This window comes from Anguilla rostrata, chromosome 10, assembly GCF_018555375.3.
Source record: "Anguilla rostrata isolate EN2019 chromosome 10, ASM1855537v3, whole genome shotgun sequence".
Taxonomy (NCBI): domain Eukaryota; kingdom Metazoa; phylum Chordata; class Actinopteri; order Anguilliformes; family Anguillidae; genus Anguilla; species Anguilla rostrata.
This window is the reverse complement of record NC_057942.1, coordinates 32,454,541-32,481,538: the sequence shown is the minus strand read 5'-3', so window position 1 is coordinate 32,481,538 and position 26,998 is coordinate 32,454,541. Positions and strand designations below refer to the sequence as shown.

At 48.6% G+C, this 26,998-nt stretch overlaps 1 protein-coding gene and 1 long non-coding RNA gene across 5 annotated transcripts in view; one reads left to right on the top strand and one right to left on the bottom strand.

Moving 5' to 3' along the window:
- Positions 1 to 24,040, bottom strand: part of LOC135233230 (rho-related BTB domain-containing protein 2-like) — a 46,914-nt gene extending 22,874 nt beyond the window's left edge. The window contains exon 1 of one of the 3 annotated variants that reach the window (XM_064296558.1): positions 22,979 to 24,040. Coding sequence is in view for 1 of the 3 variants with exons in the window: in XM_064296557.1 (XP_064152627.1) it covers positions 6,557 to 6,585 (29 nt within the window). In the remaining 2 variants the exon portion in view is untranslated. Of the gene's footprint in view, positions 1 to 6,556; positions 7,440 to 7,478; positions 8,369 to 22,978 lie in introns of those variants that run through there. The other 2 variants (XM_064296559.1, XM_064296557.1) reach the window with 2 other exon arrangements.
- On the top strand, positions 22,800 to 26,737 carry LOC135233231 (uncharacterized). 2 transcript variants are annotated; one of them, XR_010323790.1, is made up of 3 exons: positions 22,800 to 22,942; positions 25,917 to 26,024; positions 26,231 to 26,737. It is a non-coding gene; the product is annotated as an uncharacterized LOC135233231 (long non-coding RNA). The 2 variants fall into 2 exon arrangements; XR_010323789.1 differs by having other exon boundaries at positions 25,917 to 26,737.
- Positions 26,738 to 26,998: the final 261 nt, after the last annotated feature.

Sequence of the window (26,998 nt, the reverse complement as noted above, 5' to 3'; positions counted from 1 at the left end):
CAGCCACCCTTGGCCGGCCAATAAGAAACCTCGGGGCTATTTCTGTCTGAATGAGAACAGGAGAGCAGCCAAATCAATCGCTCGCTTGGCTCTGAGTCCCACTCCTAATTCTCAATGGACTTCCACACAGGGGAGCGGAGGGGGGGGGGGTCAGCCGGTTTACCGGGCTCATAACGATGCTAGATTGCCTTCGGGAAGCAGAGCTGGCCCCTGCGGATGACAGACACCGTGTTCCGGACGTCCAGTGGAGGATCATGCCCTGTTCCGCATCCATCAGAGGGGGGAACAATGGCCGGGTCCCAAGCCCAAAGGAGAGCACTGGGCCCTGACCACTGGCAGTGGCACAGCTCTCGAGAAAAAGGGAAGAGTACCTGGAACTGAGGCGCTGGAAACATTAACCGGGAAAACATTAACTGCCGGCCTCGGGCCAGTCCGGTAATTCAATATCCCAGCCAGCATTAAAAAAACGGCATCGTCACTCAGACACAGGCGAGACGTGCAAGACGAGAGGCAACAACCCGGAGCAGGCAGCTGTTTTTCCCTGACTGTACACCACGCATGCAAACAGCACTGTGGTGCTTTGAGCCATTCCAGGTCTTACTAGAGGCTTGGCTGTGTACTGACTTGAAGTCAGTCACCAGAAGCAGCCTTTGTTCAGAGCAGTAGCCACCTTACTGTAAAACCCAGAATGGCTCACACACTGCCCTGGATTGGGATTGCCATTAGATCAGATGTGTCCAACCAAGAAGTGACAGAGTGGAAGCTTCTAGCCAGCATGAAAATACTGGACTCAACTAATAGCCAAACATCATAGTCTTCAACTAAGGCTTGGTCTGCTGAAAAAAAAAACGGTCCAGCAACAGACTGTGGGACAGGCTTCAGGAGATCCAAGGGTGGATCTGCCCCAAATTCACATCTCCTGAGGGGACGGGGCCACTGAAGAAAGCGGCCAGTGACCCACTCGATAGTTTGTGATCGGCCGCCAACACGCACTCTCAACGCTGCCAAATTTTCATGGCCCATTCTTGAGATGTTCAAACATACTTCTACCCAAGCCCTTGTAAAAGAATATGTTGCTTTTATTTCAGTATCATTTTTCCCAAAATGCACTTCAGTGTCCTCCCATACAAGTCTGGTATGATGTTCCAAAAACACAGTGCCAAGACCTGATTTCTTCCATCTCCCTCAAGAGATGGTCTGAGCAATGTAAGCAAGAAGATTACAGGATTACCCATGAAAACCCTGGAGATGAACCATTGATGTGCATGCTTTATAATTCCACTGATGTAGACTCCACTACGTCTCCTGAGTGACAGACCGGCCCAGTCTAAAAACGGCACCCGTTTGTGGAACACACAAGCCGCCTCTTCAGCTCACCTCAGTCAGGTCAGGGGCACGTCGCTGACACCGTCACCACGGCGATGAGGATGACCAACACGAAAGGGTGCCACTTCCTGCGAGTCACACTGCAGGGCAACAGGCACTCCACTGTACATCCCCTAAGATTACTGGACTTAACTGTGGTCTTCAGGTTACCGCGAGCGAACTGCCCAGCAAGAGTCTGAGTCCAGAGGAAGAGAAGGTGAGTCTGGCCAGAACAACGCCTACCCCTCTCTTCTAAGGGAACAGAGGGGCGGAGTCTCTTCTCCTCCAATGTTATTTCATTAATTGGCAGAAGCCGTGTCAATGACCGTCGACCGGCACGGACGCAAACATTCCAAAAGCCCCAGTGCGAGTATTTTTTGAAAACTGAGTGATTTTGAGCCCCGACAGTCCCAGTTCCTCCACACAGCGGAGTGACAGTTGGTGGGCCAGGCTGTTCACACTGCTCACGCCAGCAGTTTTTAAACACAGATTTGTAACCGTGCCAACAGTGGATCAAAATACCTCACTAATGCACCCCTTCTTAAAGCCCTCAGCTGTTTGTCTTCACTTCACTGGTGGACTGTCTGGCTTAAAATCACCTCTTTTGTTCCCGCTGACAGATTTGGGGGGGATGGGGGAGGGGGTGTGCGACAGCAGGTGAAGGCTGGCTGGGTTGGGGTGAGGCAATACAGTCAGGGCAGACTGGAGGGTACCAGGGTAGGGTCAGCAGGGGTATGAGAGTGGGGTTAGCAGGGGTAACAGAGTGGGGGCACAGTGGGGGGGGGGGGGTAACTGAGCAGGGACAGGGTGGGTGGGGGCATTGACTCAGAGTAACATTGTGGGGTCAGAAAGTGGTAGCAGAGAGGGGACAGCAGGGGTTTGTAGCAGAGTGGGGGCAGGGTGGGGGGCAACAGAGCAGGGGCAGGATGGGTGGGAGCACTGACTCAGGGTAACAGTGTGAAGTGGGCCCCATGTTAAATGTGCTCACACTGACCCCAGCCTGCACTAAGGGCCCCAGGGCCAGCCTGGGGAGTCTAGTGAGTAAGGAGCTTAGGGACGCACGCTCAGACGCAGGGGCTGTGATGTAAGCTCAAAGCTGCAGCTGACTCCAGGATGTAAAAGGCCAGCACTGAAAGGGCCTCTCTCACCCAGCAGCGAGACGGTGTGAGGAGGGGCAGCAGCGGTGACTGTACACACACACATGCGCACACACACACACACCTTAACTGGGCCAGGCAATGCCAAACCCCGGGGACTTACTGCTTACCGTCCTCACAGTGTACACACACACATTATACTGTATACGTGTTAATAGGAGGTTATATAAACACGCACTTACACACAAACACGGAAACACACACACACACTTCCGAACAGATAAGGCAGCCGAACATGAGGAATTTCAGCGGATGTAGAGAAGGGACTCCCACGTACGCACCACCCTCCTGCTCAGCGCTCTCGGATGAACGCAGAGAGAGAACATGCAACTGAAACGCGCCTCATTCATAAAACCAAGCCTGCAATACAGCCACTGCAGCCCACTCAGGCTTGCAGCCACGGACCTGCGCGCCCTCCACGCAGCCTGGGAACAGGAGCCTAGGAAGGGAATACGTGAGGGTCAGGGCAGAGTGGAGACTGCGGGTCGATTCTTCGCCGCTCTCTCCGGCGCTCCCGCTGCTCTGAGTTACGCAACCGCTCCAGCCGAGGCAGCGACAGGAGCAGCTCGACCCTGCTGCTCTGCGTAACGAGGAATCCGCTGTTCCCACGAGCGCAAACACGAGTGTGCACACGTATGTGCGCTGTGCTTAATCTGCCTGTGTGTGTAATATGTGGTGTCTGGTGTGTGTGTGTGTGCGCGTATATGTGCTCGTGCGTGAGTGTGTGTACTGTGTGAGTGAGTGTGAGTATGCGTGTGTGTGTGTGCATAAGAAAGTGTGTGTGTAGCGCGTTGTGCATGTTTGTGCATGTGTGTGCTGTTTGTAAGTGTGTGTATGCATGAGTGTGTGTGCTGTGTGTGAGTGAATGTGACTGTGTGTGTATGTGAGTGAGTGAATGTGACCGTGTGTGTGTGTGTGTGTGTGTGTGAGTGAGTGTGTGTGCTGTGTGTGAGTGAATGTGACTGTGTGTGTGTGTGAGTGAGTGTGTGTGCTGTGTGTGAGTGAATGTGACTGTGTGTGTATGTGTGTGAGTGAATGTGACTGTGTGTGTGTGTGTGAGTGTGTGTGTGTGGGGAGGTCTGGAGAGACAGCAGTGGCCATGGATGAAGAGACTGGTTACATAACGCCGTTTCCAGCCGGACGGCCAGTAACCAGGCACAGGAGAGCGCCAAACCGCCACGGGGACGCTCCGGGCCCCCTCGCCAGACTCCGCTTCCCACTCCGCCGCCGCCGCACCGCTAACGAGCCCCCCCGAGTGCACCAACAACCGCAGGGGTCCGGGGGCCGGCGCTTAGGTCACGTGACCAGAGAGCATTCGCTGAGCCCGTTACACCGCGTTCCCCCCCCCGAGTCTCCGGCTCTCTCACTCAGACGCTCAGACCTCTGCCAGCTGATCCCCGTCTTAAGAGGAAGGCCCACGGCCTTCGGCTAATCAGCGTGGGGGGGGGGGGGAAGGGGGGGTCCGCGTGACCGGCGGAATGTCAGAGCGGAATTCACCTTGTGACGGATCGCTGAAGCCGAAGCGGAGGCCACAGAGGCCAGAGGGCATCAAGGTCGCGGCGACATCACATGAAACTTTCTCACCCAAAATTCCCAATACCCCCCGCCCACCCTGCCCAGAGTGGGAGGGGCCAGAAAGAGAGGCGGAGCCTACCGACACGTTCCGTCTCAGAGTCAAATCTGGAACCGCTGTCTTGAAGAGGAGCACTAACCTGATTATTAAAAGCTTAACTTAACGCACAGACACCCGCCCCCCCCCAAAAAAAAATGTGAAGCTACATTCCTTTCTCCAGTCCCCTGAAACTCTCTGACCTCATCCTTGGGAACCTAGTTTTCCCTGCTCCCTCACCCCTCTCTCCAGCTTTTAGAAAGAGCAAGCGTTGTCCCCGTGGGCTCAGACCTCCATCAGTGAGCACACAGGATTTCCAGAGCGGACGAGAGAAGGAGCACTGACCAGGATCCCGAGTCAGCTGCCGAGCAGAGAGCCCGCTGCACACACCCCGAGGCATCTGCACGCCCGCAACTGGCAGACACCCTACGTCCCTTTCCGCACGTTCACCCGAGGGACAAAGTCTGTGTGTGTGCGTGTGTGTGTGTGGTATGTGAGTGTGTGCGAATGTGTCCAGCGTGTGTGCGTGTGAATGTGTTGAGTGTGTGTGTGTGTGTTAATGTGTCCAGTGTGTGTGTGTAAATGTGTCGAGAGAGTGTGTGCGTGTGCGAATGTGTCAAGCGTGTGTCGAGAGTGTGTGTGTGTAAATGTGTCAAGGGTGTGTGTGTGTGTGTGTGTGACTGTGTCAAGTGTGTGTGTTTCTTCCCTTTTCTGTCCTTCACCTGCATAAGGAGGCAACAGACTGTCAACAGACTCAGACTGAACTGTGCCCCTGACCATGGGGGGTGAAGTCAGAGAAGGACAGCGGGCAGCTTCAAAACAGACGCTACCATGTGCTTAGTCAGCACTTCTGCACTGCACTCACTGTGGCCCACACTGACTCCAGGATGCAGGACAGTGCTACGCCTCGCCATAAAGCTCTGCAGCGTTAGAGTTAAACTGTGCCAGGACCGCACATTGACTCTGTCTGTACTCACTGGAGAGGAAGTGCAAAAGAAGTGCGCGCGTTGGCGACCCACGGGGGGGGGGGCGTTCTGCCGAAAGCAGAACCCTGAACCGCGCGCGGTCGACGCGGTCCGCCGAGGTCGCTCCGTCACGGTCGGGGAGGCAGGTTCTCCTGGCGGAGGTGAGCCGGCGTGTCAGTCAGCTGACGAAACTCAACGCGGGCGTCTTGCTGACCCGCTGGGGGGGGATCAGCGTTTCGGAGGAAGCGCCCGGACCGCGAGCGTGTGTCTACGTGCAGGTGCATGTACGATTATATGTCGTGCGTCTGTGCCGTTCATATTGGCAGCTAGTGTGTTGAGTGTATATGGCACTTTGTGTGTTGATGTTTATGTTTGGTGTGTGTGTTATATATCTGCATGCTCAGCTGTGTGTGTGTGTGTGTATGTATCTACATGTTTGGCTGTGTGTGTGTGTGTGTGTATGTATCTACATGTTTGGCTGTGTGTGTGTGTAGGATCATCATAGGATGCATCACTAACTCAGCAATTTCCATATTCATACAAAAAAGGAAACAGGAATTCACCGTGCAGCAGTGAAGACTCAACCATGATTATTCACAAGAATCTACCTCAGTCATTTCATGTAAGTGATGATGTCAATATTCAAAAGGGTCACACTGCCAAATATCAGCCCCCAAAAAATTTTATTTCATTTATGTCAAGCTCAAGTTTTTCTAGACCACGATTGGTGGGATGAGGGTCTGACCTAGTTGAAAACAAGTTGTTGTAAGTTGTTTTAAACATTCATTTTCTTATCTGTGTCCCCCTCATGCTGAAGGGTGGGGCTGCTCCTCAAGAGAAGAAGAATCTGTCCATCTCTATATTTGCATAAGCAATGTTTTTTCTAGGAATAATTATATTTCAACAACCACCTGAAGCTCCACATCCCCATTATGTCCACTGGCCTCTACTGTTGCTCTCATTGTTCCCTCTGTAGAAACTGACTGGCCTCGTTCTTGGAAAAAAATCACACGCACACAATGAATGACACTCAGTCAATTGTGCAAAGCTATCCTAAATGTGGGTTAACCAAGGCCAGTTCAAGTTAGGTGACAGTTCATTGTCCTACATCGGGAATGAGGTTGACACACTTGATTGAGACTGCCCACATACCCACACCACCACAGAGTAGCCTTCATTGAAACACCATTGCATATTTAGTGAGCCGAAACACAGACGCAAAGGAAATCAACTAAATAAAACATGTGTGTCTCAATAATACATCGGTGACAAAAATGAAGAGGTAGGCTACATTTTGCATGCACAAAGACAAAAGAGGCAGGTCCAGACTTAGGTCCTAGTATCGTTCCCTAATGTGGCTAAGAATGCCTCGAATGTTTCCAGTGATCGGTATAAAAAGCAGCAACAGTCACAGCGGGACACGTGACCCACTTGCCTGCTAGACTGAAATTTCTCCCTACCTTCCGATTGTTCCAGAGCTGACCCACATGCCACACCGCCCACGTTCACCTCGCGCTCCCGTTACCCGGGCGCTGGAGGACGATGAACTGTAGCGAGGGGGAAAAAAAACGTGGACTCTTCTGGGAACTTCTCAGGGTGCTTCGTGGCAACTTGTGCGCTTTATCACAAAGGCAGCATCTTCGCTTCTCTCTCAAGCCCTTGCAGCAAGCGATACTGAAATATCTAGGAAGACCAGCCTGCTGCCTGCAGCTTCCGATGCGTGTAATCTTTGTCAATTCGTGTGACTTGACACCGTTTCGGTAGTAAGTTTAAATATAGGCTATACATAGGCTGGTACTTTTACGGGACAGACCTCGCACCTCGATTGTTTTTTTCTGTTTTTGTTTCTACAGCTGATTTTCCAACTGCCTTCCCTTTGCGCTGTACGTCACGGTCTCCGCCCCCAGCCTGCTGTTCTGAGCAACACGACCAAGAACAGCCAATCGAAGCCGGGCGTTGTCCTTATCCTCCCGCCCCTCACTTAAAAAGTTCCCGCCCTCTGAACGCACCAAGTTCCTCGGCTCCAGCACAAGGAACGCGCGTGCATACCCGTTGCTTCCGTAATGGTTCCTGAGTTGAAAACAATGTTTCGGAACGTAGCGCATAACATCGCCCACGTTCGGGAAAAAGCTACAATGGTGCACATAGACGCCCACTAAAATGTCACAACAAATATTCTAATCACAATGAAATTCCTGCGGCCAGAATGTAAAACTGTTCATTGATTTTTCGGTCTGAATGGACGTACTACCATGTCCATTAACAACAACCGACACGCGAGCTTCCATTGTTTTCTGTTAAGCCAACGTGTTCACACTGTTCAGGATCAGAACGATTTTATTAATGTACGTGCTTGCTAAATTGATATCGTTAGGAGATTACCGTGCTTTAGGTTTTCTTTCGTTGATACTGTATTTAACCACACCCACCAATATCAGACGTCGTGTTCAGGTCTAATGTATCCCTAATGTACGGGGAATCTTAACTAATGCCATCAATTCATGATCTCGATAAAATAGTCAACGTTACTCCGATGTCAGTAAATTCTAAGAAAAAAACAGCTCTCTCTGCACATACAGTACGGTATCAAGTTAGCAGCCTATGTACCACAATCCACAACAAACAGTACGTGGTGTTCCATTTAACGGTTCGAAGACCGGTGATAATAATCAGCCAACAGCTGAGACCAATTTCCTCTGTCTTACGCACATGAAAATGTTCAGTTCTTTTCCGAGGACTTGCCCGCAGCTCAGAAAATCAGGGAATGTGCACCTTATGGCGCAAGGAGAAAACCAACACTTGGCGTGATGGTGTGATCAAGAATAATTTCAAGACTTTTCAAATGTTTTATAATCGGGAGCTGGCAACGCCCCACTCTCATATGGAGCTTGCAGCACAACAGCATCATAAACATAAGAACTTCAGCCTCAACCCCCTGAGCAAGAAACCGCTTTGCTTTATTGTTCATAAAGAATGTGTATAAAGCATTTAGAGCCCTCCTAGTCAGAATCTCTCAGCAGGACGCTGGCTCATATCCACGGTAGTTTACTCATCTAAGGCTCAATGATAGAGGTTTCACAGTCAGACAATAGGAGCTTCTCTGTGAAGTCAGCAGGACGGTCAATCTATTTCTAATTGAGCTATGCCACCGTTTAGCATGCCCAAGCAGACAGCAATGCATCCCTTGCATTTAAATATGACAAAAGAAAACCCAGGGCACTGAACATACCCCACGGGTCCTCTTTCAGCTAGAGACGAGAAGTGAAAGCATGGCTAGCCTGACCTCTAGTGGTGGGTTTATGTATTGCAAAGATGGCCGTACAGGAGTGCAAAAAAAGCGCACAAACGCCACCTTTCAAAAAAAGCCCAACCCCCATTCCCAGCAATAATCAAACGTGCTACACCAGAGATCTGTTTGGATTCCAGTGGGTTTTCAAATACTAACCCAAAAGCAAGCTTCAAACTAAATTCAATATAAAAGTAAAAGTTTTGACGTTCTGAAAAAAAGCCCTTGAAAACTTTGGAAAAAACTATCTCCTCCATTCCCAAGAAAAGGCACCTCATAGTCTCTTAAGAAGACAGACAAGCCAAGAAAGAAAGGGGGATCAGACAGTGGAGTGTCTTTGTCACTCTTTGCAGTCTGACACGGTCGCCTGTCACAGCTTGAAGGAGACGCAGGCCTGGTGTTCCCACACTTTCGTCAAACGCGGCCGTCTCCCCCCGCGGGTTTCTCTCCAGGCCCCGCCGGGCGAGACGAAGGCGGAGAGTGCCAGTCACAGTGGCGCGCCCTGAGAAACGGGTGCCCTCTGGTCCCTCTGGCATGGTGCGAAACAAAAAAAAAAATCAGGGATGAATGGCAGGGCGCCTCGGGCGAGTGGGTGTCCAGAGCTGAGGGATTTGATTTTTTTGGAACATATCCCAGGGTACATTGCAGAAAGAGTGCCCTTTATACAGAGTCTGCAGTGAATCTTGCCTCAGAACAACAAGCGCCTCTAAATAGTATGCCGGCATCAGCCACTAGGGGGTAAGGGCACTTAAAGTGCAACAGGTTTTTTTTTTCTTTTTAATTAAATACTAGCTGTGCACACCGTAATGCCCCCTTCTTGTGTGTGCAAATCACAGACAGACCAATCAGGTGGCAGAACAACAAGCTAACCCAGTGGCCTAAGTGGAAATAGGAAGGGGATTGCCTATCTAAACTAAGCTAATCCCCTTAAAAGCAGGGTAATCTCGGATGCATAATGTTCTCCATTGAGCGTGACAAGGCCGGCCCGACTTGCAGAGCACTGGGCTACGGCTTGCGGAGGTCTGTGGCCGTCCGTCGTCGTCGAAGCGGTCTGTTGTTTTTCGTCTTTTTTTCTCCCCCCCCCCCCCAGAGGAATTGGCAGATCATCCGACCCAGGTGTTCCACCCCAGGGCTCGGCTCCACAGAATAGATCCACAATTCCACACCCGCTGTGGACCAGTCCAACTGCCCCAACCAGAACCGCGGGCCACCCGCCCAGTGCAACCACATGGTACTGCTCCACTTTCGTGGTAAAATACAAAACGCAAACAAGGAATACATTTTAATGAATGTAAAAGTATGCCAAAATCTACAACAAAATGCACATCTGTGCCACTATTGGATAGTGTCCATTTCCTGTTGTACAGGCAAACACAGAATTTTATACAATATACGTAACTGTTGCTTTTAGTAATATTTCAGATTAAGCTACATACTGTTGGTGAAAGTAGAAACAGTATATGAAGTTGCAAATAAATGCAGCATATACTACTTGCCGTGCACATAGTGAAGTAAACACAGTGCCGCCTTTTGCCCCTTCACACCCAGTGAGCACTTCTTTAGGCCGCGGACGGCTTCTCCGGCCCGTCCATCTCCAGACACGAAGTAGGCCGACTCCCCAGCGCTCCCCCTGAAGAGGCGCTAACGTTCTCCAGCTAAAATGGTCCGCTGTTCAACACCGTCACACGTAGCCAATGCGGCCCTTTCGTTTTATCACGCGTGCGTCTGAACAGATCTGTTGCGCTACCGTCAGAATCACATTTTCAGCGTGGTTGAGATGGCGGGGGGGGGGGGGGGATAGGGGATGGGGGGGGGGGCTGTGTCTCTCTGTGCCATCCACCTGGCAGATCTGCATGAGCCGTCAGGCTGCGTTTTTTGGCAGAGGGGCCCGGCTCGGCTTTTGCCGGCTGCCGTTTTGCACCGCGCGATCAGCGGGGACCGCCCCTCGCACGTGTCGTCCCGCGTGGACCCCACGGAGCGCGCTCAGATCCGGGCCAGGAAGCCTCACACGTGAGTGGCGTGCGGGCGTGCGGGGCCAAACTCTTTCACTCGGCGGTGAAGAGGAAGAGACGAGAGGCCTCTGTTCAATCTAACCGCAGCGCGCTCGGTCCTTGCTATTGAGTGTCACTGAATTTAGCCGTTTGCGTGTTTTGATTCTTACACAAGAACAAGAGCTTTGCCAGTTTGCTGGTGATACAAATTACAAATGTTATGTAAAGTAGCAAACAAATAAATGAAAAAGATATTTGCTACAACTTGTTAGTTGTAAAGTAGTAAAAGAAATTTACTATGTGCCCTGTGGCTACAACACTGTTGAAGCCACAGTTAACTGTACCAAGCTACTCAAACACAGTAATTTGGTAGATGCTACGGTTTTTAACCACAGTCCAATTTTCAGTGCTTCCAGATTGTCAACATACTTTAACTTTAACCATCGTTTTTAACAGAACATTCTAGTGCTGATGTAACAATCACTATTGGCAATGGAGTTCTAGAACACTGATTAATAATTTTGAGGGAAAAAAAACGTTACAAAAATAACTATTCTTCAAAGGGTTAAGGACAATTGTCACTGGTTGGTCACACACCGTGCTTCCTACTGTCATGGCAGGAAAGTCTTAGCTCTATTCTTTGCGTGGTGTATTCCTTTTATAGCAGGACATATAGGATTTGTTCCGTACAGAGGAAGCAAACTCATGATCTTCCTGAGCTGATTGAGTGACGTAGAGCCTATAGTTAGCACACAGATGCACTCCGCAGGTATTTTGGCATGCTGAAGGGAGTAGAGCCAGGGCAGGGAGCTTGGGGGGGATGGGGGGGGGTATTGTCCATGGGACAGCTGCCCTCTTGTCCCTGTGATGGGAAACAGGTTGGACGTCCCGCAGGCATCACAAGACACCCCTGAGGTGTGCCAAACGCCAGCGAATACACGTTCCTTCACCCCCGCCACTGTCCATGTACAGGCATGTGGCACCTCTCCCCCCCCCCCGCCTCCCACCAACCCCTCCCCAAGGGGAGGCAGAATCTGCCAAATCTGATTGGCCCGAACACTTATCGAAAACCGCCCGGAGTGCGTGTCCCAGGTCGGAGCTGGTGTGTGTTCACAGTCTCACACACCCGACCACTCTTAAGATCCACTCCGAATGTTTTCTTTCTGTGCTCCTGACAGGCAGGCACGGGGGGGTGGGGGGGCAAAGAGACCGCACGCAGCCCAAACACCTTTTTGTTTTCCACCGGATATCTCGTGAAGGCTGAGCCCGACCGCACGCGATGCCGACGCGGGTCAACGGGCGGCGATTTCTCTGCGTTAGCACTTCTGCCAAGGTGCCCCGTGGCGCTGGGAGGGCGATTCACGGTGCCACTGGTTCAGCTGGGCTCAGACTGAGGATGGGGGCAGGACTGTCCTCAGGATTCTGTAGGGTTCTGTATCGCACTGTACACCCCCACCCCCCCACCCTATCCCTTCCCATCTTCTCTTCTCAGCAGGGAAAAGGACACATGGCTATTGTAGGGGTGGGCGGAGGGAGGGGGAAGTGAAGGGGGGGGGTCTTTAAATCCCCGTCTTCTCCAGTATGGTGGTAATCTCATTAGGGCTGTACTCAGCCGGGTTTATGGAAGCTTAATTACTAAACAGAGCTGGCCCAGCACCAGGATCAGCCCCAGTGTGTCTCCCTTTAATTTTTTTTCCTTTTATACACAGGAGAGTCCACGGGGGGCTCCCTGTGGAAATTAGGGTGCGCACGGCAACTATTTGGGCGTGGCAGTGACAGGTCAGCTTACCCCATAATGCACTGCCACAAGGAGCGGCTAACCCTGGCCCTCGAACCTGCTGACCCAATGCGGGCGCAGGCCGATTAGCCAATCAGCTGCTGCTCCTAAGGGTTGAGCATGAGCACACGCCCCCTGAGACGAAGAGAGCGTCTGAAAAATTAATCATTACACAGGTAAAAATAACGTCTTGGTATTTGTGCTGATAAACCCCAACACCCTAAGCAGACACATTAACACCTGCCAGGTGTGCACGTGCGTACAAACACACACACGCACGCACGCACACACACTACTCTTCTTTCAGCAGTTTGTTAAAGCCATACTGTACATCCTCAGTGCTTCAGTAATCTTGGCCTCTGTCCCCTTTGCTTTTAGCATGATCTTGCTAAGGATTTACACCTGCTTGCTACTGGTTGGAATGTTACTCTCAGCCTCTGTGACCCCGTCGGTAAACCTTCGCTTTACTTCAGACTCAGACGACGGAAAGTCATAGTACACTTTGGTGGCAGACTGTGAAAATAAGCCCAGGACCCTGAAAGGACAGAATGAGTAATGATGGTGACATATAAATCAATGATATATTTTTTGCGTGATACCAGAAGAACTGTGGAAAAAAACTGAAAAAAAAACACATGCTAGGCTGTGACATTTTGTGCTAAAGTCATTTGAAAATTACGTTTCAGCGCATTCCGCGAAACATATGCTGAACTTGCTTATTGCCACTAAGTGGGCATTCCGTGTAATTACAAAAGACGGTGATTACAAAAGATCTCTCTTCCGCAAAAAAAAGATCTCCCTGTTATTTCTCCATGATGGGGAATAAAGGCATTTGGGAAAAACAAGGGAGGCAGCCGCAAACATTTATTTAAGTGGCGCTTCCAGCGGGAGCCAGATTTCGTCACCGCCGTATGCAATCTATAACAGGCCTTTCAGAAAACGCTTTCATCACTGCTCTGTGTCAGATGGCACCAGCAGAAACAAACAGATCAGCGTCCCAGGCTTCGTGAGCGGCCATGTCCGTAAAAGTGCTCTTAACACGCTGAAGAGCCGATCTTTCGGTGTGTTTTTTTTAACTCTAAGTCAGTGTTCTAGAACACCATTGCTTTCAGTTACCAGTAGTGATTGTCATTAGTGACACTAATAGTGACATCAGCATTAGAATGTTCAGTTAAGAAAATTCTAATCCCATGTTTGTAATCTTATACCTTAAAAGGTTAACAAACCCAGGATCAGACCTATCGCTCACTGGGAGGAAAGGGGGGGGGGGGTATTGACAGACGCCTGAAGCATTAGCAAAGAAAATCAACATGAGCATTCCATCACAGTGCAGTCAGTTGCAGTAGGTAGGTATTAAGCAAGTGGCTGTCTGTAAACCCAAACCGGAGTCAATGTAGCAAACTATGCCCCATCTAACAAATCTTACAATATTGTACAAGCTTCAGGACTATGTAAGAGCAATATTATGACTATGAAGAACTTTAAGCATTGGGGGCACACACACTCATGAATAGACACACACACATAAAAATGAGACACAGAGAGGCAGTGAAACAGAGGAGAAAAAGTGGGAGAGAGACAGAGAGGGAGGTAATGAGAGACGGAATAAAAGAGAGAAAAAAGGGGGAGTGAGCTAGCAGAAGATGGTAGCTGGAGAATGCCAAGAGTCAGAAAGAAGAAAAGTAAGAGAGAGAGAGAGGTTTCAGAACCCGGTTTCAGCAACAGGGTAAGCAAACACGTTCGCGGGCCAAGCCAAACAGGCCTGGATTTGGGCCTGGACCGCGCTGCGTGGGCCGGGGATCGGGCAGCTCCAGTGTGGACAGGGACACCTCGGGGGCAGCCCCTCCCTCCGCACATCCAAAAGCAAAACAAGCCCTTTCAGCCCCCACTGCACGCGCTCAGCTCGGCCGAGCACAAAGCATGTAACCGCGGTAACCACCGGGGACAGCGGTCTCGCCCCACCAGGCGCGTAACCGCAGTAAATTTATGTTTGTGGCCCTCCGCGGCTTCTTCTCGGGAGAAGTTTTGTTGTGAATTTTGCTTAGGTGGCGATCTTAATGTCTTAATGCCACTTCTTGCACATTCTTTTCAGACTTACAACGAGATTGCCTTTGTACCTTTGTATGTTTGTGTGTGTGTATGTGTTTATTCATTTCTATGTCTGTGTGTGCCTGTGTGTGCCTGTGTGTCCCTGTGTGTGTGTATGTGTGTGTGTGTGCTGCATGCCTGCGTGTGGACACACACACACACACACACACACACACACACACACACACACATTGCGGGCCCCTTTCCCTGGTATTGACAGATCTGCATGCTCAACTGCACGCTTAAAATTAGATCTCCAAAACGTGGTGGAAAAATCCATAATGGCGCCCGGCTATTTCTGGAGAGAGCGCGGCGGCAGTCTGGCGCTCGCGAGGGACCGCCGACGTCCGTCTCACACCGTGACCACATGTCGCACGCAACGACGCGGCGACGGCGGTGAGAGTCAAGCTCCGCAAGGCCCGGAGATGAGAGACAGCCAATCACGTTGCAGCCAATCGCATCACAGACAATCACATCACAGTAAATCACACAGCAGCCTGTCGCATCACAGCCAATCACACTGCAGCCAGTCACATCACAGCCAATCGCACAGCAGCCAGTCGCATCACAGCCAATCACATCACAGTCAATCACACAGCAGCCTGTCGCATCACAGCCAATCACACTGCAGCCAATCACATCACAGTCAATCACACAGCAGCCTGTCGCATCACGGCCAATCACATTGCAGCGAAAACACAGGAACAACACCACAGCAATGGAAGGAGAAACAGGAAAAGTGCAAGGAAGGGATGAGTAGTTAGATGTACAAATTAAGAAGGGGGAAGTGTAATTCCTGTAATGTATAACTGACTGCTAACTGATGATGTACTTTTCATGATCCATGTAACATGTATTGTCCATGTCTTTCTTTAGCTTCTCCCTATTATTATCATATTGATAACATCGTTTCATCTCGCGGTTATTATGGTCTGTCTGCTAACTCGTTGCGGTCATCAGACAGCCTGGAGTACGGAGTGAATGTCTCGCTGCTCGGAGGAACAAAGCGCCGAGCTGATGACTCTGCGTTTCTCGAGGCCGACCGCGTCTCGCTGAGACCCGACTCCTCGGTTTCTGTCCCAGCATACGCTCCACTGTTGCTCTCTCAACGGAAGATCAATAAATACCACGTAGGAACGAGGATCACATTCGGACTCGCTCGGGATTCGGGGTCACCCCCACAGCGGGTCGCGCTCTGACATTTTCTGGTATGCCCCCCCCCCCTCGCCCCGGGGAGGAATCTCAAAGAGTTTTGCGCAGTTTCGGGGCGAGTCGAAGGCGGAAGGCAGAGCCGAACCGCGAGGAAACGGGCCTTTGTCTGCCGGGAGCGCCGCGGTATCGGCTGGGAGCGTCCGACCGCACCCCCCGTCGAAATGCCGGCCGGCTCGTCGCACGTGGCGGCTGCGGCGGCAGGTGCGACGCGCGGCGTTCCCGCCGTGACTCACGCGGCGTGTCGGCGGACTCACGTCAGCGCCCGCCGTCGAAGAAAGCAGCTCACGCCCAGAGCCAACTCTCTCTCTGCTGCCGCGGCCAAAAAAAAACCCCACAACTGGTTTGATACAGAAACCGCAGAGAGGAATTTTAAAAAACAAAAAATTAAAATACTAACGTTCCGCGGCTCGCCTCGCCTAGGCGGCGGTTCGGCACCCCGTCCGACTCGTTCCTCGCACCTCTCCCAACCTCCCGGGCCCAACGAGGTTTACCTCAGGGAACATTTCCACAGGCTTGTGTCTCGCTAACCGAGGCTAACCGTCAAAACTGCAAACTGTCAACGGTTTTATTAGCCAATTAAGCAGGAAACCATGGAAGCTTTCATTAGCTATTGAGCGGGGACGAGCCAGAGTGTGAATGGGAACTGCCTCCTGATGCATTGAGAAAAGCCATTACCAGACAGAGTGCCAGCTTCTCAGGGAGCATTGCGGTGATGAGAATGAAGGGCATTGACAATTTGATCATTTGCAGGTTGTCTTAGTAATGAATTTATTTTCTGCCAAAAGCAGTCGTGGGTGTGGTTGTCATTTATTACTTAGACTGATGCGAGGCTTTGCAGTTGGGGACTGCCTTCAGGTTCGATGCTCTCATTCTGCACCATGATAGGCCAGCAGGAGGTCAAGGATGGAGGGATTACCAGGGGGATGAGAAAGTAATCAAGTTAAAGCATCCATCTCAATGAAAAGGTTTGATAAAACAGTAATATTGGATGGAGAGAGAGAGAGAGAACTAAAGAGAAAGCTAACCAGGAGTGGTTTTAAAGGGAACTAAAAGATTATTGAATGTTTATTTTATTTTGCCACGTTTGCACACAATGAACCATCATACTCACCATTCCAGCTTGCCAACTGACTGACTGTACTTTCTCAATGTGCACCATGAGTTGGGTACCATCAAAGGTGTTCTATGCTAACCACATCCTCTCAATTCTCTCTGGTGTTAACGTTCAATGTAGGTCAATGTACAACCCTGTACCATTGAGGTAATATCTTGTGCCTGTTTTACTGTCTCTGATGCCAAAAACGGACTCGTGGAAGGAACTAGCGACATGGGGAAGTGGGGATTAGGGGTTTACCATAGTATGTTCCATGCCATATTTCAAAGAATACTTTTGACTCATATATTCCAAAGTCATCAAGAATATTACAAAGATATGTGAAATTTATATCTGAGAGAGGTCAAAATTCCAAAATCTGAGGAGGCGCGTGCATGTGCACATACACAAACACACACACACACACACACACACACACACAGCAGGCAGTGGCAGTGGCCCAGGTGAAGGCCGTCTCTTAATTCTGCTTTAATGAAATGCAGGTCGACTTGTTGAGGCTGTGCGCTCTCTTATTAAAGTCAACCAGGAAGCTGCAAATTGCACGGGGACTCAAGGGCAGCGGGCCTCAGAGAATCCCTGCCAGGGGAACCAATCCTGCACCAGAACAGGAGCCTGTGACCTCATCAAGGCTCCTGTCTGCCAAAGACCTTGCATCTGTCTAATGACCAGCTGCTGTGAAAAGAGTCCCGCCCTGATCAGCCTGCAAGTAATTCATTCACTGATCACGAATCAAAAAAATGGAACACAAAACACCGGCTGAAGTCGATTAAGTTTTATCAGAACAAAAATATATAATTGGATGTTTCCCGAAGAAATGTACACGTTAGGCCCTGTCCAGGTAAAGCACTTGTCCCTCAGCGTCAATCCGTCATTTTGTTCATATTAAAAAGTAACATATTTGATACCTTCTCACTATGGCATTGCCGTAGCAATATCTATTCAATGTGTTTCTGCGTTCGTAAATTGCTCCTCCACGGGCTGTTTCCCACCGGTGGTGTTGGGTGCGACGGTCGCGGCAAGTATTCAAATGTGATGATGCAAAGAGCAAGGGCCTAAAAGCTTATTAAAAATTTGGTTCATTATGGTGCTCGATATTATCGTGTCAGATGACATTGATGGGTGCCCCTGGGCAGTTTTCTTTAACCAAAATAAGCAACCGCGGGAATTTCCAGAAAATACACAAACTCGATGTGCTTCTAGTAATAGTTCAGTTTCGAATGGAATGGAATGGTGTTTGGAGTGTGAAAACAAACTTCGGGGACCACCGGTCTCCACAGATGTCACCAAATCTGGAATATAATTGAGAACAGCCACTTTAAAATTTTCATTACATTACAGGCATTTAGCAGATGCTCTTATTCAGAGCGACTTACATTGTATCCAATTATACAGCTGGATATATATATTGGAGCACTGCAGGTTAAGGGTACAACTACAGTGTCCTACCGGGGAATCGAACCAGCAACCTTTAGGGTACAAGACCAACTCCTTAGCCACTATACTACACTGCTGCCGTTTTCCCTGTCCTTGAATTGATGCCTGGCTATCCCAGTGGTGACTGTGCCTTTAGGTCCCACAGAGCAGGGATTCGGTCATCTGGGTTCTCTGCATCACACCATGCAACAGCAACACCCCTGCTCAACCAACTGCACCCTCAGCCTGCGTGTGTCCCCAAACGCAGCCCTCCAACGCAGGGACTGCGCAGCTCTGCGTTGCCTGGTAACGCATGCAGCAGGACATGCATTCCACCCACAGAGGGAAAGATGTCTTTGCAGGGATGGGGAATGGAACTGGGAATTTTGCATTTCAGGAAAAAGTGGAAACAGTCGAGAAAAAATTCAAAAAGTAAAAAAAAGTGCTCTGTCCCTGCAGGGGGCGCTACATATCTAATTCCTTACCAGCTGATTGCAGCATACACCCCCCCCCCCAAAAAAAAATTCTCATGATATGTATTCACAACTGCCACATCATGCATGCCGAACACATCCTATCATATGACCAAGATGAAGAATGCGGGTCATCTTTCAAGCACAACAAGTACTGGTACGGAGAAGGATCTCGGATCCACAGATTCTGATGTGGGAGGGGGAGAGGATGGAGGAGAGCGTGAGACTCACAGTTCCAGACAAGCCAGACTCCAGACTTTGAGAAAAGAGTGTTGAGCAATCAGAGACAACTGACCCCACACCAATGATTTCCAAATCTAGTCCTGGAGGCCGGCTGCTGGATTTCACATTTTCCCTCCAATCAGGGAATGATTTGGACTCTGGACACCAGGTGAGTGGAAACAAGTCATCAGTGACCTTGAGCAAGTAACTGTGTGAGAATTTGAGAATCTGGGTACTTTGGCTTAGCCTTTCGGCTTCAGAGGGAAGGGAGGTGCCCGTAAAGGAAGGGAGAAAAAGAAAGAAACTCAAGAGATACTGCATCATATTGCCGACTGTGCGGAGATCATGCATACGAAAGTCTCCACATGCAGCATGGGCAAGAATCCAAGATTTTAAAAGGTTGCACCACTTGTTATTGCCGTCCCTAAACGTTCGTTCTGAAAGGACGTCGGCCGCAGAGTGACAACTTATCTGATCTGCGTATTTATTTCTGATGACAATCAGTACAAAAGCAAAACTACAACCCTGGTTATAATTAAAAAAACTGCTGTAATGATACACTCAAGCACACTGTTTATACTCGCAACTTACTACGGCTAAGTTTCATGCTGCAACCTTCTTGAGACAAAAAGAATCAGCGTTCAACTACTTGAAGAAATCATTGTGATCGTCAATCCAGCTCGGCCCGAAAATAAATCCTCTGTCAGGCGTACTTCAAGAACACGGGTACATTCTGCAAAGACAGGAATGACAGAATTGTCACCACCCATCTTTGAAAACACTCAACAGCTTGGGTGTGACTATGCAAACAATAGGGAGTTAAAAAAAAGAAAACAGCTCTGTGTTGGCTCAAGTGGTGGGGGAAAGAAAAACAGGTGCTGTGGTTGTGGGAGACCTTTGCCCCAGAAGGTCTGAGTTCTTATCCTGGAGCTGGAGTCTGTCAAGAGGAGTTGTGTAATCCCAAGGTCTCACTGAATGTTCACCATGGATCTGGGCTGGGATGGAGAGCTGGGAGAAGGCTTTAGGAGGGGCTGGGGCAGTCCTCACAAAAAAAATCACATGTTCAAAAACCACATGTGAACACCCAACATGTGAAGTGTACCCACGTGAATGATAAAAATAATCCCACTTTAAAGATGAGTGAAAAAGGTAACATGCTTTGTTTTCACCTGTGAATGTTGTATTTCACTTTGGAAAAAGCCAGCCACATGTGAAATGACCAGTTCACATGTGACATATTCATTTATTTGAATATTTTATTTAATGTGTGAAAATGTTAAATTCATGTTAGACTGTGATTTTCACATGTGAAAAGGCAAATTTCACATGATGTTTTTCGTAAGGGAAACCAGCGTTCTTATCACAGGAGGCCCTGTCCTCGCTCATAACGCAACACCTCTCTATCCACACGTCTCTCCACAGCTCGGCACACACTAATGTAGACACACATGCAACACGTCGAAGAGGAGGAGTGTTTGTGTGTGCATGTGTGTGTGTGGCTAGGAGTTAGGAGAGTTAAATGGTTCATTGCGTAGCTCGTTTTTTATTGGATGACCCAATGCATCGACACGAGACCGACTGTTTCTTACACAAATCTCAAGTGGACTATTTTGGCCCAACATGTGACCGTTCGCAATGGAATTTTAAAATATCGTAAAGGTAAATATCTCCCATGTGCAATAACCACAAAACTCATAGCTCACATCCAATGAACCAAACATCAAAATATCAAAGATGTGATAATAGCAAAATTAGGCAACATGCAGACATAATATCCTTGATAAGTCAAAGAGTCTATCACTTCAAATAAAATTTAGCTACACAGAGCACAACCAGACCATAATACATTTAGAATATATTTTTGAATATTTTATAAATTACATTTACACTACATTGACTTTATTAATATCATGGTCTTTGACCAGCGGGTAAGAAGAGATGAGTTTTGAGTCAGTCTGGCCCTTTCTGAGCACATTTAACTCTTGCTTTTTCCCTTCTCTTTAAAGTCCCCTGTCACTCCAAAAACCCATGTGCCTCTTCCTTCAGTTCTGTGTTCCTCCTCTTCTCTTTCTGTGACTCTCTGGTGTGCCAGCCCCCCCCCCCCCCCCCCCCCCCAAAAGAGTTTTGCACACGAACGCAGTAAAGACAACAACTACTGCAGCAGCCAAAAAAAAGAGAGAGAAATGGAAATATCTGTATTCAGCTACACCCCCCCCCTTCCGTCCCAGCATGCATTTCTGCAGAAGAGAAAAACATCATGTGGTTTGGAAAGGGATGCACCGAGAAGATGTGCGCGTGTGTGTGCGTCGCTGGACCATCCATGTGCTCGCTTGTGTCCGATTAAGCAACTAGAGATGTTTGTCAACTTGGACAGCGCACTGTCCCACAGAAGAGAGAGGAATGCTAACACACGCCCCCCTTTCCTGCCCCCCAGCCCCACCCCCACCCCACCCCCCACCACCACGCCCCCCTTCTCAAGCAACAGGGCGAGCAGAGTATCCAGAGAGACGTTGCTCAGTCCAACGCTACAGCATATAATATGGCATCCAGCTGTGCGAAGCTGGTGGGCCGCTAGACGCTCCTAACAGGCTGGAATGTGGAAGCATTCCACGGAATGGAAATCCCCCCCGACTCCATCCCACTTTTCCGACACAATCCCAGCTCTTTCTGGCAGGTAACACATTTACTAGAGTCAGGCTTCTGCTCGTATCACCCCACCCCACCCTCCACGCCCTCCCTCCCCACCCAGGTCCAAGGGCAGGTGACACAGCAGCAGATGCCAGGGATGGTTGGTGTGGCAGTCTAAGCAGCAGGGAGTATAATAGCATTCAAGATTTTTGCGGTGTACCTCCAATGACAAAAGGGCAATTTGAGATAAATGCTGAGCATGAAAGGAATGTAGGAGGGTGTGTGCTTGGCAAATAAATAAATTCCTAGAATCCAAACAAACAAAAAGGTACCACGATAGACTTGTATGTATTATTAAGAAGCATAAACGCATAAAGTGACATTGACCAGAGTGGAAATTCTTTGAAAGGTCAACACGCAGTCCCCTATTTGCGGGGTTAGGTCAATGTCTGGTCGAGCCCAGAGGGCTGACAACGATAAGGTAAGCCTGCTGGTCTTCATCACAGTGAAAGTGTTGAGCTACTGTGAAACTCCTTGTCCAATACAGTGGCAAATACATACTAATCGAGCTGTGCACAGTAGGCCTATATACTGTAACACAAACGTAAAAACAGCACGTGAAAGTTTCAAACCTTGGTCGAGAATGCTGGCCAATTTGCCACTTTAAACGTAAGCAAGCTTTAAGCGCGTTATAACAGCGAGTGGAATTCCAGCACCGACCGGTTTATGTTTGCGCAGCTGTTTCCCTTGCAAAGTTCATTTTGTAATACAACGAGAGGGGAGCAAACGGTCAGGTTTAATGACAGAGAAATTCTAGGTCGTGGTCTTCCCTCTGAATTTTTTTCAGACTAGACAGCAACGTTCCTCTACAGTAGGACGACAACCCCTGTCCGAGTTAGTCGCTGGATATCCCCCCGTTCCCAAAACTTCATGAACTTTACATGCTGGCCAGCCCCGCTACTACAGTTAGCGAGTGTTAGCATTTGACAGGTAACTGCAAAATCGATGCAGTTCCGTCAGTTTCTTTTCCACACACCGTGACGTCACGTGCAAAATGAAAACATTTAATGTATAAAATTAACGGGGCTGTCAGACCTTGGGGAGACAACTCCCTGAATGCCAATTCGACAGATATGTATCGACAGACAGATAATCTATAGTGAGATTAAAATAGCCCCCTGATTGCCCTTTTTCCTTTTTTTGCAACAACGGCTGATATTTTGTATGTATACAGACAGCTTTCAGTGGGTCATGTTAATTCTGGGGAAGCAGGACAGCGTGTCATGTTTATGCGAGAAAGGAGACACAAGGGAAAACTACACACCCAGTCTAGTTTCTTTCTTTGTGTCAAGCACTTGCATCAGAAACTCCAGAAGTCAGCGCATAGTTTCCAATGGAACTGAAGCTACAATCGCCCCTGACATCGAAGATGTTTTCAATTAAATTACACCCGGTAGTTTGCATTTGCTCTGTAACATACTGGCTGAATAATATGTTATTACTTCGCTGAAAATTGTTCTGCTGTTATGCAATACAATGCACGTGTTCTGTCTCGCACTGTTGCTGCTGCGAATATCAGATGCGTCTTTTTCTCGTCTGTTTAATTTTGGCAGAAAACGCAAATCCACACTGGTGGATCGTGGTAAGTGACAACCGGTTGCATTTGCCTTTAACTTACCTTTAACGGTCATTCACCTCAGGAATCTTTGCGGCGTTCTTCGCCACGTCTCACTTCCAGTCTCTCCTTTCGCGAACGTATTTCTGTTATTTTGGGTTCTGCTCGTCTCTCTTGTTTTCTTTTTCTGTTCGATAGCAAACCAATACACAGTCTTTATGACATGCCCTCAGTTGCAACTTTTGTTTAGAACCAGACTTCGGGGGATTTAAATGACCCGCAAATATTTCTGTAAATACTGTGGATCCAGCCCAACTGTCTACAGATTCTTTGGTTTCGGTTCGGGTAAACCCGTCGCGCGGTGACCAACAACAGAAAAAGCAGAAACACATCCACAATGAAGAAAGCAAAAGGAACGCAACACGTCTATATTGCAAAGGCAAACCGACTGGTGGTTATTGCGCGTCTGTGTATTCGCTGGTGCTGATGCGAGTTTTCACGTCCCTTTGTTGGTGTCACGCCTTAAAAACGAGTGCATCGACTTTCTTGATACAATTCCTTCGAAACAATGGCCACTACATTTGTACCGCCCAGTCCTGTACGTTTCCCCTACAAAGGCGAATAACTGATTTATTAACGAGATTTTAACTCGTTTCGGTGGTCTTCTTTGCCAGCCATGCATAAAGTCTTTTATTGTCGACGGTGATGCAGAGGGTCGATCTACTGTTTTGCTAGTAAGCTAAGGGTTTTTATTTTCACCGGTAGTTACCCGTTTAGTTGACTTCAGATTAATTAGGCTACAAAGCGCACAAGTCGCATGGTCCTGTAAACGGTCTCTTCTGGAAGTGCTCCTTAAAATTCTTTGTCAGCCCGACAGTCTTGAGAATTTTTAAATCATGAGTCCAAGTCCTTTGTTTCAGACCAACCGCCTTTCCCTTTTCTCCAGCAAGTGCAATGCATGCGTTGCGTCTGTGTGTCAATCGAGACTACCGAACAAAATTGCCTGAAGTTCAGCCCTCGCTTCTCTAGTGTCGCTGTCTCTTTGCTTGGCTATGTCTGTGTGTACACAGCCCAGTTTCAGCTCTAGCCCAGTTCAGTAAAAAACGGCGGTACCTATCAACAAGCGCTGTGACGACACCCATTCCCTAGTCACTCGCAGGCGCGCACCACACCCATCTACCATCCATTCATAAAGTGGAGCGCAAGCGCTCGACGCTCGCTCTGTACCCAAGCGAAAGGAGAGAATGGAGCGCCTCATATCGGACGACTTGGCTTGAGAAACACTCTCTAGTATGTGTTTTTTGTTTGTTTGTTTTTTTGTGTTGTCTTACAATTATTTATTTAGAGAGGACGAACGCACTGTTAAAATGGCAGAGGTGAATGGTCCCCGAAATCCACTGTGTTGCCATCATCTGTCCAGTCCACCCTACAGTTACAAATTCATTATCAAGCCACATATTCATGATACAGTGTGTGTGCATACAATGTGTGTGTACAATTCCAGTAAACTATACACATTATAAGCAAACACTGAATGTGTGTGTGTGTGCATGCACGTGTGTGTATTAGTCCATATGCATGTGTTCATGTTTATAGGCCTCTGTAAGTGTATACTGTGTGTGTGTGTGTGTGTGCACCTCTGCATGTCAGTAGGTCATCTGGCTATACTAAAACAGAATCAACGAGTCACTTTCCAAATAAAACAGATTTGCCATCAGAAATTATTATTTGTAAAAAAAAAAAAAAGTGTGTTGTGCTTTGGAGACTAGGAGAGTAGAGAGTTAAGTATTCATGTTATAAACCTGTTTTCACTTCTTCAGAGGGGGACCAGAGGGGGTACCCATTGGATGGGAAACAACTTGGAGGGGAGAAAAAAAAAGAAAAACATCAAACAAAAAGCACTCTGCGTGGCCTATGTTAAGTTCATTTATATCTTGGCATATGCAAAATGTGACTAGAGGGAGAGGAGTGACTGAATATTTCATGCTTTGTGTCAGAGAACCCATGTCAGTCTTGGAGAGCTCGCAGGACAATGAGCACAGTGTTGAAATATTGACCGTATGAGTAAAACTGCGCGGGTTATGTAAGTGACCGCGCGTTAAACAGAAACTAGCGGTCCCTCGCGGCTCCGGCTGCGGCGGGTGGGGGGAAAGGCGGTTTCTGTCGGACGCACCGTTAATGGCCTGCCGTTTGAGTGCGCTTAATGGTTATCTAACTGTCACGCCCGCGGTCAGGAAATTGGTTGTCGGACATGTCGAAGAAACAGCTCAATCAAAACAAACTCGGTTTTAACAATAGCCAGCAGTCCCTATGGAAAAAAAGGGGTTGAGAAAACACTGCCTTAAGCTGTATTGTGTTAGTTGTTTTGTAAAGTGGTCTATCACATGGAAAGGATTACCTATTCCTTTTACGGGCATGTGTGCCTCTTGTCTGTCTGTCTGATGCAATGCCTGAAAAAAAATGCCTGAACAGCCACTCAAGCTGTTGGAGAAAGATAGAAACTTTCAACATGAATTATCCCCTAAGTGTCACTCTCTTTATCCCTCTGAAATGCATCTTTATTGTCCTTTAACACTTTAAGGTGTAAGATCAAAGATGTGCTTAGAATGTTCTTAACTGGACAATTTAATGCTGCTATAACAATCTCCACTGGTAACTGAAAGCAATAAGGGTTCTGGAACACTGATTTAGAGTTTTGAAGAAAAAAAAAACACAGTACAAAAAATCTACTCTTCAAAGGGTTAATGTCTTAAATAGAACATGCAAGTAAACAAATGCTTTTTGCTGCCTCTTCACATTTGCGCTACCATAGCAATAACATAATTGAACAAATTCTAATGTGATAGTCGTGTAATCTAATACTGCGCCATTGCGTAACGCAGCAAAATATCAATAAGAGAGTTTGTTGCTGTGGCGACTGACTGGCCGCGCAGCCACCACACTGTGTGAGCGTGTGCAGTGTCTTTCTTTTATTCATCATCATCTTCTTCTTTTTCGGCAGCATACAGAAAACGATGTCATTGCAGAGCGACCAGGAGTTTTGGGGGGGTCTTGTGCGTTCTGAGACCGCCCACCAGTGGTTGGCCCCGCCCAGGCGACCCGCGGACTTGTGAGCTCCCCTGAGCACGAACTACGAACTGCAAAACCGATTTTGCACACATGACATTAATGACAATTATTCACGCACGCAACAGTCAATCTGAGCCGCGTTGCACGGATAAAAGGGCTTCCTCTCAACACGTGTCTGAAATAGTGAGGGGGGTGTTTGGACGCTGAAAAAAAGTGAATATAATGGTCATTTTGTCTCCCTGGCAGGGTATGAGAGAACAAAGAAAACGGTCAAAATGAAAAATTGAAGTCGTTTGAAAGAGGGGCTTGCGAATGTGTCATTTGGGACAAAATGGTGGCCGGTCCCACAAACATCCATCTCCTCCTGGGACGGTCTCCTGCTGAAGAGGGGGGCATGTCCAGGCTTGTCCGTTTCATGTGCGAAGTGATGCGCTCTCAAGATGACAGTGAGTGACGTCAAAGGGCGTCAGTGATGCGAGCCTGGAGCCCAAAGTGAAGCACTTCTTTTCACCCTGCACCCCTCCTTCTCCTCACAAAGAATTACTGCAGAAGTGACAGCTGACCTTCAGCTGCTGATTACATGCACAGGACATCATAAGCTGTGTAGCACCCATCGCCAGACTCTTGACTTACCTTTAGGAGAGTCTCAGCTCCTTCTTCAGTGTTTTGTGACATAAACGGCTCTTCTGTGGTTCTGTCTTTTGACTGTATATCATTACCAGTAAAGCCTGCAGAGGGCACTTATTGTATGAATAGAGATTTCTGAATTCAAAATGGCGGATGATTATCAAAGCAGTGGCTCACCTGGGAGTGAGGGGAGCAGAGGTGAGGCTATCCCCCCCCCCCGCTCCCCGAAAGCTGCAGATCCCCAAAAACTGCAAACCTGCGCTCAGTAAGACAGGGCTGTCCTACCCAGTTCCTGGAGATACTGTCTTGTATGTTTTCATTTCAACCCTATTTGGCATACCTGATTCAACTAATTCGAAGCTCAATGGGATCTCTAGTTGTTGAATG